The 17113-nt window shown below is 42.0% G+C and overlaps 1 protein-coding gene across 1 annotated transcript in view; it reads right to left on the reverse strand.

Annotated features, from left to right (window-relative positions):
- Nucleotides 1-17113, reverse strand: part of DYNAP (dynactin associated protein) — a 102288-nt gene that overhangs the window by 74683 nt on the left and 10492 nt on the right. The window contains exons 3-4 of the mRNA XM_078677750.1: nucleotides 9402-9608; nucleotides 6855-7088 (exon numbers count right to left, since the gene is read on the reverse strand). Coding sequence (XP_078533876.1) covers nucleotides 6855-7088; nucleotides 9402-9608 — 441 coding nt within the window. The remainder of the gene's footprint in view (nucleotides 1-6854; nucleotides 7089-9401; nucleotides 9609-17113) is intronic.

Consider the following 17113-nt stretch of genomic DNA (forward strand, 5'->3'; position numbering starts at 1 on the left):
AAGGTCCTGTGCTCAGTTCGCTCTGTGCGCGCCACATCTGTTGGCGAAAAGTCTGTTCCTCAACTGTGACGGCACTGGCCCCATTCAAGAAGTGTTTCCAGCTTCGGTCCTCCAGGGTGCGTTTCACCCTCCTGAGGCACTCATCTTGGTCGGTGGCTAATCCGATTTCTTCTAGTGTGAGAGCTTTGGGGCAAGCTTCTTGTGACAGGATCCTTACGAATTCTTCCACATCAGCGGGGTTGTCTGCTCCGGGCCGAAAAACGACTTCGAACCGATATGTCTGGAGCTGGACGGCCCATCGTTCAATCCTGGGTGGCGCGAGCCTGGCCGTTCCCACAAATAGTGGGACCAACGGTTTGTGGTCTGTCACCACCGTGAACTCGTGTCCGAAAAGGTATAGGTGAAAGTACTGACATGCCCATTTTATAGCCTCTCTTTCGATCTGTGCGTAGCGCATTTCGGTGGCCGCCAGCGCCCGGCTAGCGTATGCTGTGGGTACCCACGAGTGATCTTCCGTCTTCTGCAACAGGACCGCCCCTAGCCTTACCGGGCTGGCATCCACGGCGACCTCCATTTGACGATGTGGCCTGAAGTACGCCATGACCTTGTCATCAATCAGGGCCTCTTTCACTGCTCTAAACGCGTCGTCCTCCCTCACCGACCATGCCCACGGTTGTCCGGTTTTGGTGAGCGCTCGTAAGGGTTCCGCCAGGGATGCCAGATTGGGGATGAACCGGCCACAATAAGTGGCCATCCCCAGGAAACTGCGGACCTCTGTTGCAGACGTTGGCTTGGGCGCTGACCGGATGGCCTCCGCCTTCTTAGGGTCCACTCTGAGTTCATCCCGAGAGAAGATATATCCAAAGAATTCGACTGATTCGTTGTAGAATGAGCATTTCTCCCGGTGAAGCGTTAGTCCGTGATCCGCTAGGCGCTGGAGCACTGCTCTCATGTGCCCATGGTGTTCTTCTAGGGTCTTGGGGAAGACCAGAATATCATCACTTAGATTGATGACTCCTGGCAGTCCTGATAGTGTCTCCCTGATTGCGTTTTGGAACACTTCAGCGGCCGAGGACACCCCGAAGCTCAGGTGCTTGAACCTGCGGAGGCCGACATGGGTGGAAAACGTCGTGATGTTGCGGCTGTCTGGGTGGAGCTCCAGCTGGTGGTAACCCACGTTCAAATCCAACTTGGAGAACCATTTGGCCCCATTTAGATCAGCTACTATGTCGTCCATAGTTGGCGTGAGATGACGTCCCCTTTTGATTGCTTTATTTGGCAGACGCATGTCCACGCATAGTCTTATTGTGCCTGGTTGCTTGGGTTTGGGCGCGACAACGAGGGGTGACACCCATGGTGTGGGTCCTGACACTTTTTCGATCACCCCCAGTTTCTCGAGTTTAATGAGCTCCACCTCCACCTGCGGCCGTAGGCGGAATGGCACCCTCCGGTGCCGCAGTGCTGTTGGCCTCACTGTGCGGTCAATGTGTAACTTAAACACCTTCCCTTTCAGGCAGCACAGGCCTCGGAATAATGTCGGAAAGTCTCTCAGCAGAGCATGCGCGTGCCATTCATGTACTTGGTTGGCGAAGAATACAAGTTGGAGGTCCTCCGCAGTGTGGCAGCTGAGAAGCGTGCCCCGTCTGCCCCCCGTCACATGAAACTTCGTGTTCACCTTTTGGTCGTTGCACGACACCATCACGTTGATCACTCCGCGTAAAGGCAAAGGTTCATCACTATATTAAGTGTAAATTCTGGCCTTCGAGGGCAAGAATGGTGGTCGAGGGTGAAGTTGTTCGTATTGTATGCTGTCCATTACGTTCACCGACGCCCCTGTGTCGATCAGGGCCTTCACTGGGGACCCTTCAATATCACACATTGGTGGCGGCCTCTTCCTAGATCCATCCCGACCAACGAAGGAGACGAAGAAAACATCGTCGTCGTCATCCTCATCCAGCCGGAACGCTGTCTGATGTGTGTCGCCGCATGGCCCAGAATCCTCGAGAGAGATTTGACGAACTCCTTGGGTGGCAGTCCTACCACTGGGGCCGGCACGGCGGCTGCTGCGGCACACTTTCGCGAAATGGTTCATTTTGCCACAGTTGGAGCATGCTTTTCCCTCGTGCAAAACACCGTCCGTTCGGGGGATGGTCCATCCCACAGTTTCTGCATGTAGATCGAGATGTGGCCGCCGGCTGATTTTTCTGCGTGGATGGCGGGGGTCGCCTCCGCACCACATCCACGTGTTCTTCTTTGATCGACACGTGCTTCGCCGGTGCCGCGGGTCCGTCCAGTGCGGCCTGCATCGCTTCCGCTCTTGCGTTGGAGAGCTCATGCGACCTGGCCAGTACAAGGATCTCGTCCAGGCTGATTCATGGCTGTCGTAAGATTAGGCGACGCAGTTGAACTGACCTGCATCCTTGTATTAGTTGTGCTCTGATCTCCAGTGTCCTATCCGGCAACTCACGTGACGTCGCGAGCTTGCGCAGCCTCGCGTAGAAGACGTCGATCGACTCCCCTTCCGCCTGGCGGGCCTGGCGCAGTTTGAACCACTCAAAATCCGGGTTTGCGCGGGGGTCAAAATGGCGGTTGAGGGCCGTGATTGCCGCCGTGTAGTCGTTGTTGTCTCCTCTGTCCGGTAGCGTTTCAAACAGTTCATATAGTTCGTCGCCCCCATAACACATCAGGAGCGAGCGCTTGACTTTACTATCGGTTTCCCTGACACCCACGAAGTAATGTTCTAGGCGTCCCAGCCATAAGCGCCATCGCGCTGCTGCGGTGGCCGGTTCGGCCAGCTCGCTAAACGGCGGAATCGGGGCCGCCATGGCATGACCCGGCGCGGCGGGTGCAATGTTCAGAGCAGGGACTTGAGGTGGCGGACCCACTTGCGCCTGTCCGGCATTCTGTGGCTGTAAAGGTGGTGGGGTGGGAACTCGCTGGGCAGGTCCTCTGGCCACTGCCCCTCCAGTTGCTTGCAGGCTCATCTTTGGCGCGTGGGCTGTCTACTGGCAGTGGGGTGACGACGGTGACGCTCGGGGACTTGCTGTGGGAGCGCGATGTTGGTCCCGTGCCTTTTTGCTGGGCAGCTGCTGTTCAGTGGTACACCCCACTTGATGCTGACGACTTTGGGCCTTTGGTAGCCAGCGTATGTGCTGCTGGTCGTGCTTCGCCCTCAAAACGGCTGAAACGGAGCTCCGCGAGATGCGTGAGCTTTGGCAGGCAGCCTTCCCGCTTCCGTGAGATGCGTGAGCTTTCGCAGGGGTGCGGCGAAGGCCGAGCCAGTCCCTCCGATCCACGCTGTGCGCATCTCCCCTCCCACACGCTATCAGGCTTGACGTCAGCAATGAAGTTATGGCAGCGCTGGGTCTCTACAACGGGGACGCCGTAGCACGGGCTGTCCAGCAGACGCTACTCTCCCTCCTGAGGGGGGGGCTCACCTTGCGCGCCGCGACAGGCGCGAAACCCCCGCTGACCCTGGCAGGGTCAGCGGGGTGGCACCCGCAGCGGGGTGGCACCCGCGAGGGATGAGGGCGCCGGCCGCAGGCTCCAGCGCAGGCAGCGCGCGGGACACAGCAGGTATGTCCGCGGGGCGAGGCGTGGGCAAAGTACCCGCCTCGTCGCCAATGTAGTGTTGTAACTGGGGCAATGATGACCTAGGCCGCGAAGTGGGGCCTAACTAACACTATTAGTAAATCACACACAGAGGCTGACTACTGCATAAGGGCCGAAGACCATGAGCGGTCTCGCGCCCGTTTATTTATACCCGAGGGCTGCCCCGCCCTTAGGTTGTATGTGTGCGTGCGTGCGTGAGTGGACGGGCCGAGTGGCTCCGCCAGTACACAAGGGACTGTTGCCTGTTCTCACTGATGTTTTTTTTTTTTTTTTTTTTTTTTAATTAGGACAATTTTCATTTTCAAAAGCAGTCCCGTTTTTTAAAGGAATTCTGAATGCCTTTAAAGAGAAGTATTTCATTTTGCAATACATTCACGGGTATCAGGCTCTGCTGTCCTTTGCAGGCCACCATCACTGTTATTCCAGTCAATCACAGAGAGTCACAAATTGTGACCTGCCTAAAGAATGTTAATTAGCCGGGTCACTCTGCGATTCCCTAAGATTCATCATTTTATTAACCAACCTATTAGTACATAGGTCAGTTTGCAAAATAAATAGCACAATTTGTGGCCACTTTTTCCTGCAACTTTCATAATGCATCTAGCCTGAGGCTTTTTAATTGCATAGCACCTCCCCTGAAAACATAATCACATTCACAATAACTAGCCAGGAATCCAGAAATAAGTCGCATCATCCGTAGATCAGTAAGCGTCTGAAAAACATAACTTAGAGCACCAACTAGAAACCAAGTGGAGGAAACACCAGTTTGCCTATTACATTTGTATTATTTTAAGGAGCAGTACAGCTATTAGGGCAGAAAATATAAACTGCTGGGCAGAATTGATAGCTAAAGAATCCAACTTTGAGTGTGTTTTATTCAAATTAGTTAAATAGCAATTTCTCCTATTGAGTGCTACCCTCCAGTCACCTCGTCACTGGATCAGTAACATTTTTTAATTATTTCTTTATAAAAATAACAGCAGATCTGCCTGAGAAGACCAAAGGCTCAGACATTGCAGCTTTTCCTCTGTTCTCTTCACATGCAGTAACTGATTTGTCTCTATCATGCTTATAGAGCTGTGTAACTTACTTTAAGGTAATGATGATCTGCTGAATCAGGTTTTTAACTGCCTATAAAGGAAGTTTGTTCCTTTGTTTGCTCCACTAATCTTTCACCCAGTGAAATTATTTTTATTGGAAGGGCGTGTGCTTACCAATCTAAAGAATTTCATCATCCCAGTTCCTGGAAAAACCTAATTTAGACCTCACCATGTTTTCCCATTTTAGAATTACTACTAATCCCCATTCTCTGGGTTGCTGCTGGTTGCCCTTGTAACAGAAAATAGAAAGTAAGAATGCCATCTTGCTTGTCAATAATATCATTTTTTGGACTATGGCTCTATTTAATATTGTTTACTTTAATAGTTCTAATAAATATTGTTTTTAATAATTTGATATATATATATTAGCTAACATGGTAATTTTAGGTTTTAGTATTGTTAATATAATTGTTATTAATTTTTTAAGATATAGCGAGGAATTTTCAAGATGTCATTTTTAAAAATTGAAAGTTATTTATAATGTAGTAGCAAGTTGTAAGGTTTGTGGGAGAATAGGGTGGGACGTTAAATTATATTCAATTTAATTTTCTTGTTAATTATTTATTATTTATTTTTGTTAGTTGAATATTGCAGTAGTTATTTATCATAATAATTTATATGCGAAGATATCGTCCCTCACTGTGGAGTGTCCCTGCAGGGAAAATGTAAAAAGTTTATTTGACTCTCAAAACTGAGTACACACATTTGTATGTTAACTATTGATGTAAATTAATGTCATGTACTTATTTTAAATGTAGAACTAGATAAATAAATGCTACAGCACTTATTAACCTAATTTTGAAATGAATCATTTATTTACGTAAATATGATATATATTCAGTTAAATTATTTTTCTAAAGTTTAAATTAAGAAATGAGCTCCCACTTAACTTAAAAAAGATCAAATTGTTACATCAAGCATTATATATTATAAGTGATGTATAGAAAAAATGTATTTCTATTTAAATATCATTTATTGCTACTTTAAATTTTCAATGCAAAAAAGGTTATTAAAATAGTTTACAATGAAATGAAAAATAGGTGCTATTTTTATATATCTTTTTTATTATTACCTTGTATTTATTTATATTGTTAATTATTTAAAATAATGTAATTTAATTTACCATTATTTCTTTTGGGGTTTTATTTTAGGTCTCCGACTTCATTATTTTCCATGAAGAGGTGTTGCAATACCAGTGGTGCTAGACCTACTTCAGCTCTGAGCTGGAGTAATTGCCTACTGTTTTGGCAGTAGTAACAAAATACATGCAGATGGTGAATAGAAATGGACTTACTCATTTGTGGATAGGTCGACGTCCGCCCTTCCCTCCTCCCTGACCCTTCTTAAATCCCTCCAATTCCTCCCCAACCTCCTCCCCATTAATCATATTAACCATTTTCCAGCTACTCCTCACTGTCCCTCCCACATTTGCTACTGAAATGTATGTCTACGTGTGCGGAGAGTTTGCAATTGTGGTGGAGGTCTTCGCACATAACAAAATTGGAGTCATAGGCATAAACTCTGCTCTTAGTTTTGTGAACAGCATTTTGTAGAATATTAATAGTACTATTGTAGTGCTGCAAAGCGTACTACAAAATACAGTGTGTGTGGATTTACGTTAGGGGATTATAAAGCATGCACATAGATAGAAAGCAATGGAACACAAAGAGGATGTGGAATAGGAACACAGTGCAGGAGAGTTAGAGAGGGGATGTGTTAGCCAGAGTTGATTATTTAGTAGTAGGACCCGGATAAGCATTTTTGGAAAGGCAACCTTCAAATCTTTCATTAAGATTTATTTTTCTGCATTTGTGAGACGAGGAAGTCACATATCCTTGTAACTTGGAAGTAGGTGACTGTTTCTCATATGAATGCCTTATTGATAAATACACATTTCATGTAAGAATAAAATAATTATTCTAAAAATAATATAGGAAGTAGAAACCTTCTTAATAATGTGCTTTTTGCATTCTTTTGAGTAGATCGTGTCGTTCTCAGTATAATATGATTAGTGCATTCCAGTGTAATAATTAATTGCTGTGTAAATATTTTTCATTTATCTCATCCACTAATTGCCATACTGAATATTAAAATCATTGTCACTATATAACGTAGAAATAGAGAATATGTAGCAATACATACCATCAATGTTCTTGATACAATGTATTCTGGTGTATTTTTCAGAACATTGTCCAGTTCCAGAGAACGCACCTCTTCATGTGTTGAGAAGAAGGTCAGAATGGTAGCAACTGTTGATCCAATATTCTTTATCCAGTATAGTGTGTTCTGAGGGAAAAATATCACCTGACCGGTTGTTGCATTGTATGTCACTGCTGTTGCACCTCCACTATCAACAACACCGCTCCAAATTAGACCCTTGTAGAATGAAAAAAAGACATAATTGAATCTAAGAAATTGGGCTAAAAATAGTTTTGATATTTTATTATCCATAATGACATTGTATTTAAAAGTTTCCATCTATGTTCCAGAACTGCCTTCTTCTGAATGAAGTTGTACTGAATGAGTCTTCATTCAACTACTACACCGAACTTTCTTTGTACATTGACTGTTATCTGCTCCTATCTGACTGGGACTGTGATCCAGAAAACCCCTTGGGTGTGAATGTAGCTTTCTGCATCAAGACCAGAATGAAAACCACTCCTGCGTGGTCTGCTGTGAGACTAGTCAAGCCATAGACCAAGGGCATGAAGAATTAAAACTTGGCAGGTGAAGAATAACATTTCCACCTTTTCACTTCTTTAAGTTTGAAAATTTGGAATGGTTCCACAGGTTTTCCCCATTGTCATATATTTTCCTTAATTTACTTTTGGGTCCAACCGTATAGTGTGCATTTGCTCGTTTGTGCAGGCCATATAATTGGTAATTAATTTGTAAAACCTAATTTTAGTATACAACAATATGCATTAAATGCAATATATTTAATGTTTGTTTTGATAGTATGCTTCATGTTCATATATTCATGTAGTGAACATACGGTGCTTAGGAGAAAGCAGAATAGCTTTAGATTTTCAGATGAAGGTGTACGGGAATTGTCATCTTACTTCTCTCATGTTTCAGTATGATAATAAGGTTCATTGTTTTCAAAACAGACATTCAGAATAGTATTTGATAGGTGATCACAGCATTCTCAGAGCAATAGATAGATCAGGACTACAATAACATTATAGCTTGAAGAGCTGCACGGCTCCAAGGTGAGCCATCTAAGATTATCTGAGCCTATTTGTCTTATATATTTTTAAGAGAAGAGAAATAAGTTACCCCTGCTTTGCAGACAACCCAGCAAACATAATTGAAGAGCAAGCATAAATGTATGTTTTTCTAGTAAAATACTGACCCTTGTTATGATAATACATTGATGCCTTAAGATTAGTTATGTACAGAATCTAAAAATGCACCGTTTACTATGGTATTAAATTTGGTTAGATTTACATTTATTGTTAATTCAGGCATTAATATTTTACTGATTTCTGCAATTATTCAGTTTCATTTATTCTACACTACAACTGAAAAACACCATCTGTATTTTGAGTGTGTGCACTTGTGGTTAATGGATGCCAGAACTCGCAACCACAGGAAATAAATATGACTGATGGCCTTTGGGCAGGGCTGGACTGGTGAACCGAAACCAGCCCTAGAATATGGCTGCTCGACCGGCCCTGGGAGCATGTGGAGGGCGGGGGCTAGCAAGAAGCATCCCTCCTGCTTTTGTTACATGGGGCTGATATTGCGAAACCCGTCCCAGGAGGCACATAACTGACCTCCGACCTCCACCCCTCCGACCCACCAGGGAAATGCCCGGTGCCTGTTACAGCCAGTATGGCCCTGTCTATGGGATTGTTACATGCCTGATATGCATTATCTCCTGGTAAGCCCAGAGGTCTGTGTGAGTTATCACATATCTGTTCTCTCAGCCCAGAAATGGTTAAGTTGCTTCACACTCGCACCTGCCAAAGAGTTACAAGGTAACTCCCAGCTCGTATTTACATAACATTTGTAGAAGTGTAACACCATGTGATGTTTCCTACAAAAAGAGTTTTAAGCGGAACTTTTTTCGCAAAAGTCTTTTCATTGGGTGTGCTGACCCATTACACCCATATTTTTTTTAATATATAGCTGAAAAGTATTTTTTTTTAAAGTCACCTAGCCTTACCTTTAATCATTATCACAATAACCACTTTCTGGAAGTCAGTGTAAATTTGATCACAATAGCTTTAAATTTTGCTGTATCAATTTCATGGTTTACTATTTTTTTTATAAAGATATGTGTCTGCATCTTCTTCATCTCTCAATGCTTTTTATTGTGCCTCCTCTTGTCTACATATACCAGAACGTCCCTTGGGGCTTAGCCAAGATACTCTAATACACAAAGGAGGATTTTACTTATTTCCTTTTTGTGACTTCCTTTCTTCCTGTTGCATTTTTGCTAGTTTCTTACTTTTTTCGTTTTTTTGTCCTTTATACATTCCTATAAATCTATACACATACATGCTGCTTTCTGTGATCTCCGAAGGGATGCTATGTTTTTCATGAAATGTTATTTTGTTATTCAGCATATATGACCTGTGATTATTCATAGAGCAGTTACAACAGGCAACTGACATGTTCAAATACAAATGTTTTAATGAAAGAGAACAGTAGCATTTGTTGTTAAAAGTTTGTAGACTATACCTTCAATACAAGCCCATGTACATTGGCATTGATGTTCCAGTTTGGAACACGAAGACCTCCTCTTTTGATGTTCAATATGCACACAGACATTTTCGATTGATGGGAATGTAAGCTTGTGCCAAATGCCATTTCCTCCGCACTTGAATATGTAGTTAAATTTTTCCAGTACCTTCCACATTGTAAGGCACCGCCTTTGAAGGAGTACTCCTACAAAAGTCAGAAATGCAATATGATGAAATCTTTAAACAACTATGTTGGTCATGTACAGGAAGCAAAGAATAGTATAGTTTATATACTTTTCTTGTGTTTGAATTTTGAAACAATAATGGACAATCTGGATTATGACTTTTCACATTTAAGAAGGTTCAAGACACTTGATGAAATAAAATAGGAATACACAGAAATTTAAAATCAACATGGGAAATAATATTCAAACTAACACATGCAAAAAGCAACTTAAAAGTTAATAATAGCTACTGGATATCATTCATAAAAACTATAGGGCAAATTTGCTAACTGTTGGTGCAATGCAGCACAACAACCAAAGGTGCTGCTCTACATTGTATCAAAGGGTAAGAGACAAACAGCAATACATCTTCTGAGATATGGGGCTGTTTTTCTTCCCCCAGTATTGGTGCACTTTGGACTGTCAAGCACCAACGTACATAGCTTTGCACCATAGTGCAAGATTCAGCACATTCTACCAAGCATAGGTTTTACACTGGAAGGGGGGGGCGTTCCAATATAAAATGCATGCTTAATACTTATCCCACTTTGCATGTATGTAGTATAGTGCAGCAAATGTACAAAGTTGGAAAAATGCAGGGACTTTAAATTAAAAAAAGTGGATTGACTGTTGCACCTCAAGAAGGAGGCATTTCTTGGTGGAAATCCATGTCAACATATATTTTAGATTGGAATTTGCATCAAAACACTGATGTGACTGCATGGGAACACCCATGTATCATCCACGGTATTTCCCTGTGATGCAAAGTAGCCCATAGTGTTAGTTTGTATTACTTTAGGCAACTTTCCAATGCAAATCATGTTTGCCTTGAAATGGAAATACCACCACAATGCTCTGGACATTTTTGACACAAAGGGCCTTATTATGATGAGGTCCGGAAATCCTCCAGCCGCAGGTCAAAAGCTTTCCAGGCCTCAAAGAGGTTTTAATTCCGACCTCCTAATTACAATTTAGGTGGTCGGATTGAAACCGGTCTGTCAATCTGGCTAGATTCCGAAGGACTCTAAGAGCCTGTCGGCCAGTTGGAGAATGGCCCGTAATACAAATGGACGGCGTTTCTGCCGTTGGGATTACGATGCTTGGTTTCCCACAGACACCCTTATCCTTGCAGCCTCCGGTTGGGGGGAGAGTGAGCACCCCTGTTAATCCCTGCACCGTGTGACAGGCACCATGGGGTCCAGGGATTACCACAATCTCCCATTTCTCTATTGGAGCTTGTGCTACAGCTGGTTGACGCCCACACCACAAACTCCCAGAGAGAAATGGGAGTATGCAACCGCACCATGTGCCGTCGCATTTCAATTGCAGTGTCAGGACCGCCGACTGGAGGTAACTCTGACCAACATCATAATCCACCCCAAAGTGTTAATAAATCTAGGCCGAAGTGTATGGAATACAATGTGCTTCTTAAATCAACAGATCATGCCTAAAACCATTGAACGTATCTATCTATCTATCTATCTATCTATCTATCTATCTATCTATCTATCTATCTATCTATCTATCTATCTATCTATCTATCTATCTATCTATCTATCTATCTATCTATCTATCTATCTATCTATCTATCTATCTATCTATCTATCTATCTATCGCAGTTACCACTGTGTAGTTATAGTAAGACCAGAGTTTCAGTGTGAAAGCCATTTTTTGTTTCTTTAATAACTTTTGCTGTTTTGCAACACATTGGGAGGAGGAGACAGAGGTCACCTGGATTTATGTCTGCTCCCTCTGAGGCCACTCAACATGGTTCCCAAGTTGTTTTTGCAAGAAAAGGGGTACCCCTGCCTATATTTCCTAAATCAGGGTCTAAATACAAGTGTGAAAAAATATTTAGGATATACAATTGCTGAGTGGACCTATGAATATACAAGAATAATATGTGAACAACCAAATATAGTGAGGTATCAAAAATATATATTTATTTATATGGATATATGTAATGTTCTTGTCCTTTATGGAATGTTCTTGCATTGTGTTCTGATCTTCTGTTCCATTTAGAACCTGGTTTTGAATGTGAGTCGTCAGTTATGAGGCTGTGAAGTAGGCTGCTGCCCAGCACCTGTGCCAAATTAAACTTCTCCTTTCCAAGTTACAACAGTGTTGTGGACTTGTTTACTACAAAAAAAACATGGCGACGAGGGCACAGGTGTATGCTGAACCCACAGAAGTAAGAAAATATCTACAGGTACCTGTGACTTCGAAGGAAACTTTCGGCGACCTGTCTGTTTCTTCTGTTGAGAGGAGATTGGTGCTCGTTGAGGACAGGACACGACATATATATTCTGTCTGAGGTACTGTTTATATTTTTACGTTTTCGGCAGCAGCGTGACGAGAGTCAAGGAAAGCCTAAAGTGATCCTGACGTCACTGCGCTTATCCTTGAAGTTAGCGTGCCAGTTTCTAAGCGGCGGACATCTTGGAACTGGGAGCGCAGAGGTTTGCGATGTTACGTATTACGCAAGCAACGCAAGCGCCATCTTGGATGTGTTAAAGCTCACGTCATCTATTCACATTGACGCACGCAACGCAGGCGCCATCTTGGGTGTATGTGTTAGTTTCTTCGTTGTGCAACGTTAATGTGAACAGAGTATAACTACAGACGTGCGCACACGATGACGCGCACACCAGTTAGTATTCTTGAAGTATTGAGTGTGTTCACGGTGACACCAAATAGTACTGTTACGACATTTTGGTTCGTCTAACAGGATTGAGAACACATCGAGGCTCGTCTAACAGCATTGAGATAAAATCGAGGGAGTATGCATTTTCGGTGACACGCACACCAAGTATCAGTATTTCTGGGAACTTTCGAAGTAAGCTATTTTACTGGCACTTGAAGAAAATTCATACTGCGTGCTGTTGTCGGTGACAGGCAAATCTTCATACAAACTTACATTGTCCTATCTATTTTGAAGAAGAATGCTCGTATTTAGAAGATTTTAGTTGGGTTTTGTTAGCAAATAGAAAGAACAAGTGTTTTTCTTATTTTTGTAACTTATTTAAAGAAAAAGTAGATAGGTTTAACATTTTAGTCAATCTTAATTATTTGTGTGTTTGTTCTGAAAATTGATTGTAGCAACAAACATGCAAGCTGTTACTCCTCCTCCTCCTTTCCTTGAAGTGCCTGGTGAGCCACCTATTGTTTGGAAAAAATGGTGCGATGCTTTTACCACCTAGCTGGGGGAAATAGGGGCTTCACGTTATAGAGCTGAGAGAAAAAAATACCTTCTATTACACGCTATTGGGTTTAAAGGACGATCTATTTTCAAACACTTACCACCTCTAGTGCATGCTCCAGAGGAAGAAGATATTGTTGAGTTCAATGAAACGGTGAAAAAGTTAGAATTGCGTTTTGACATTCAACCGAGTTTGGTTGTAGTTAGGCACAAGTTCTTCAAGCGAGAGCAGAGACATGGAGAAAAAGTAGAAGATTTTATTTCTGCTTTGAGAATGCTGAGTGCAGAGTGTCAATTTGAGACGTTTAGAGATCAAACGATCAGAGATCAATATATTTGTAAATGCACAGACAAAAGTATCCAGCAGAAGTTACTTTCCTTAGGCAATCCTTCCCTTGAGGAAACTGTACGTGTTGCTAAAAGCATTGAGTTTTCTAAACTATCTGTCAAGGAACTAGAAGAAAAGTCACCATCAACTACATCTAATGATGTTTGTGTGAATCTGGTGAAGGTTAAGGAAGGGAAAAATTACATGATTACACGTACAGAGAACAAATTTTTCAAGCAAACTAATATATGTTTTAAATGTGGTAATTATCCACATTTTAGATTGGGACGTCCGTGTCCTGCTCAAAATTTCATTTGCAGAGTGTGTGGGAAATTAGGGCACTTTGCTAAGGTGTGTCAGAATGTGAAACGTGATGTAACGCATCTAATGTGTCTGTCTGAATTTAAGCAGGATGATTTGAGTAATATTCAAGATGATTTGAGAGACATGGTAATTGTTGTTGGAGATTTGTGTGGTGGTCCTGAGTCAACTACAGAATGTGTTGATCCATACATTGATATTGGAATAGGTGATACAATTGTGTGTTTGTTAGTTGACTCTGGAGCAAGAATAACTATGCTAACCCAATAACTTTTTAATGAAGTTTGGGGAGATCGTGAATTACAACCACCAGATAGATCCCCTGGGTGATATGAGGGTAGGAAAATTGATCTGGTAGGATATTTTGAGGACACACTTGAGTTTCGAGGAAGAAAGATTTTTGGTAAAATCTATGTGTCCATCAAAGGGTTAAACATTCTTGGATGGTTTCATCAAGGTTTGTTTAAGATGGTACTTAGGCCTGGGACTAAAGACCCTGTTTCGGTTGTTCAAACAGATAACTTTGTGGACATATTAGTGGAACGGTTTCCGTCTGTTTTTGGTGATGAACTTGGAGAGGTGAAAGGATTTAAGCATACCATTAGGGTTAAGAACAATGCTTTACCAGTCAAACACAGATTGAGAAATGTACCATTTAGTGTCAGGGACCAGCTATAACAGGAACTAATTGGTCTTTGCAAGAAAGCGATAATCGAGCCAATTGAATCTTCCCTTTGGCTTTCTCCTTTGGTCGTCGCCAAAATAAAATGGCGATCTTCGTGTCTGCATCGACTTACGCTGCCTAAATAAGAATATTTGGGTGGATTTACACCCTCTCCAAAAAATACCTGACATGTTGTCCCTGATAAATGGCTCTAAATGGTTTAGCAAGCTGGACTTAGCGTCGGCTTATCATCAGGTCATTTTAGATCCATCCTCCAGGCATCTCACTGCTTTTGTTTCTCCTATCGGTTCTTTTCAATACTGTCGCATGCCATTTGGATTGGCCTCTGCGGCAGCAGTCTGTCAGAGAATCATGTCTAATCTATTAAAAAATATAAAAGGTGTAGTTGTTTTCCAAGACGACGTGTTAGTCCATGGTCCCACTTGTGAATCACATGATAACACTATGTTTAGAGTACTGGAAGCTTTATGAGAATGTGGGGTAGTCTTGAAGAAAGAAAAGTGTGTATTCAGGACTCAGAAGGTATAATATCTGGGCCATGTATTGTCGGAACAAGGTGTAGAACCTAGACCAGGATTAGTTAAGGCGATTGTGGATAGTTCTCCTCCCGAAGATAAAATTGGTCTGAAGTCTTTTATTGGTTTGTGTGAATTTTATTCACGGTTTATACCTGACTATGCATCAAAGGTTCAACCACTTTCAAATATGCTCAAGAGGGAGGTTTCTTTTGTTTGGGATACACACTGTGATTCCGTTTTTACTTGGATTAAGCAGCAGTTAACAAGCACAAAGATACTCAAACCTTTTGATCCCAATGCTGTGTGCACCATCACTGTTGATGCCAGTGGGGTAGGTCTCAGGTTTAGAACAGACTTTAGGCTATGCCTCTAGGGTTGTGCGTGGTTCAGAATTCAATTTTGCAGTTATTGAAAGAGAATTATTGACGTGCTGGTAAGCTATAAGAAAATGTAGTCCTTACATTTGGGGTAAACATTTCCAGTTAAGAACGGATCATAACCCGTTAGTTTCTATTCTTTCTGGAGATAAATTGAAAGAACATACCCCAAGAATTGCTAGTCTTTCTACTAAGTTGTTACAATATGACTTTGAAATAACGTATATTCCAGGGAACAAAAATGTTAGGGCTGATTATTTCTCAAGGCATCCGGTGAAGACTGATTGTGAGAATGAGGGTGAAGAAGATTACGATGATGAAGATTGTTTTGTTACTTAGCTTGGTTTGGATGATATGTGTTCAATTAGTGAAGCTGAGTGGAGAGAACAACTTTCTAAGGATGTTCTCTTTGGCGAGGTCATTAAATGCATGAGGAATGGTTGGCCAAGAGAGAAAAATGTTCATTATTCCTTACAAACCTTTGTGAAAGTAGGTCATGAACTTTCTGTTGAGGGAGGACTTTTAGTTCGTGGAGACAGGTTAATACCTCCAGATGTGCTTAGAGTTAGAATCGTGAAGGGAGCTCATGAAGGTCATTTGGGTAAAACCCTTACCAAGAGAAGAGTTCGTGAGCATTTCTGTTGGCCACATATGGATAAAGATATTGATTTGGTTGTGGAGGAATGTGTGGTATGTTTAAGTGCTGAAAAGAGTTTAAAAATATGTTCACCTCCTCTTCAACCTATAGCTCTTCCTGACAGACCATGGGAGAAAATTGGGGTTGATTTAGTGGGACCATTTTATTTGTTGCCTTCCACTTCTAGATTTGCTATAGACGCCATTGATTATTATTCTAAGTGGCCAGAGGTAGGTTTCATAGGTGAGCCTAGTTCGAAAAATGTCATTGACTTTATGAAGGATCTATTTTTACGTGAAGGTTTTCCTTCCACAATTGTGAGTGACAATGGGGTGAAATTTGTCAGTCAAGAATTTAATTCGTTTCTATGTCAAAGTGGTATTAGTCACTACAAAAGTGCTCTTTATCACCCACAAACGAACGGTTTAGTAGAGTGTTAAACAACTGTGTGCAATGGGCATTGTCTCTGAATTGTAATGTGCAAAATGCGGTTAGATCCATGTTATGGTTCTATCGTACCACTCCTCATTCCTCCACAAAAGTGTCTCCTTATGAACTTCTGCGAGGTAGGAAGCCTTGTTCAAAGATTTGTCCGGGATGGATGTCACAATGGGTGAAATTGAATTCTTTGGGAAATGTGGATGAGGTAGTGAGACACAATGTAACACAGGCTCAAGCTAAACAAAAGCTGGATTTTGATTCAAGAAAAAGGGCCATTACTCTGGGTTTTTGTTGTTGGTGACAAAGTTCGCAATAAAATACCTGTTCATAGAAGCAAAGGAAGTTTTAAATTCTCTGAGCCTTTCACGATAGACAAAGTTTGTGGAAATGCTATAAGAGTTAATTTCAAGAACTGGTGGAATGTTGCCAGAGTTGTTAAAGTTACCAAACAATCTAGTCTAATTTCTACGTCCGATGTAGTTTGTGGAAAAGATTCTTCTTGTCCTACTGATGTTTGTGAAGAAATTGGACCATCTATTTCTTCTCCCTCTAGTGAGGGTTTACGCAGGAGTAGTCGTCAACGTTGCATTCCTGTCAGATATCGTTGATATGTCCTTTACCATTTTTCAATGTATTTTTATCTATCTATTTATTTATTGTATTTGTTTCTTGTATTTGTTTTTTTTTGTTTTGTTTTATTGTAGAGAAGAGGATGAAGTAATGTTCTTGTCCTTTATGGAATGTTCTTGCAATGTGTTCTGATCTTCTGTTCCATTTAGAACCCGGTTTTGAATGTGAGTAGTCAGTTATGAGGCTGGGAAGTAGGCTGCTGCGCAGCACATGTGCCACATTAAACTTCTCCTTTCCAGCTTACAACCGTGTTGTGGACTTGTTTACTACAATATATTTATTATAGAAAGTTTATGTTTCTTTTTTAGACAAAAAATGAAAACATTATATCATAAAAAACAGTTACTCAA

The sequence above is a fragment of the Lissotriton helveticus genome, chromosome 2_1, assembly GCF_964261635.1.
Source record: "Lissotriton helveticus chromosome 2_1, aLisHel1.1, whole genome shotgun sequence".
In the NCBI taxonomy this organism is placed as follows: domain Eukaryota; kingdom Metazoa; phylum Chordata; class Amphibia; order Caudata; family Salamandridae; genus Lissotriton; species Lissotriton helveticus.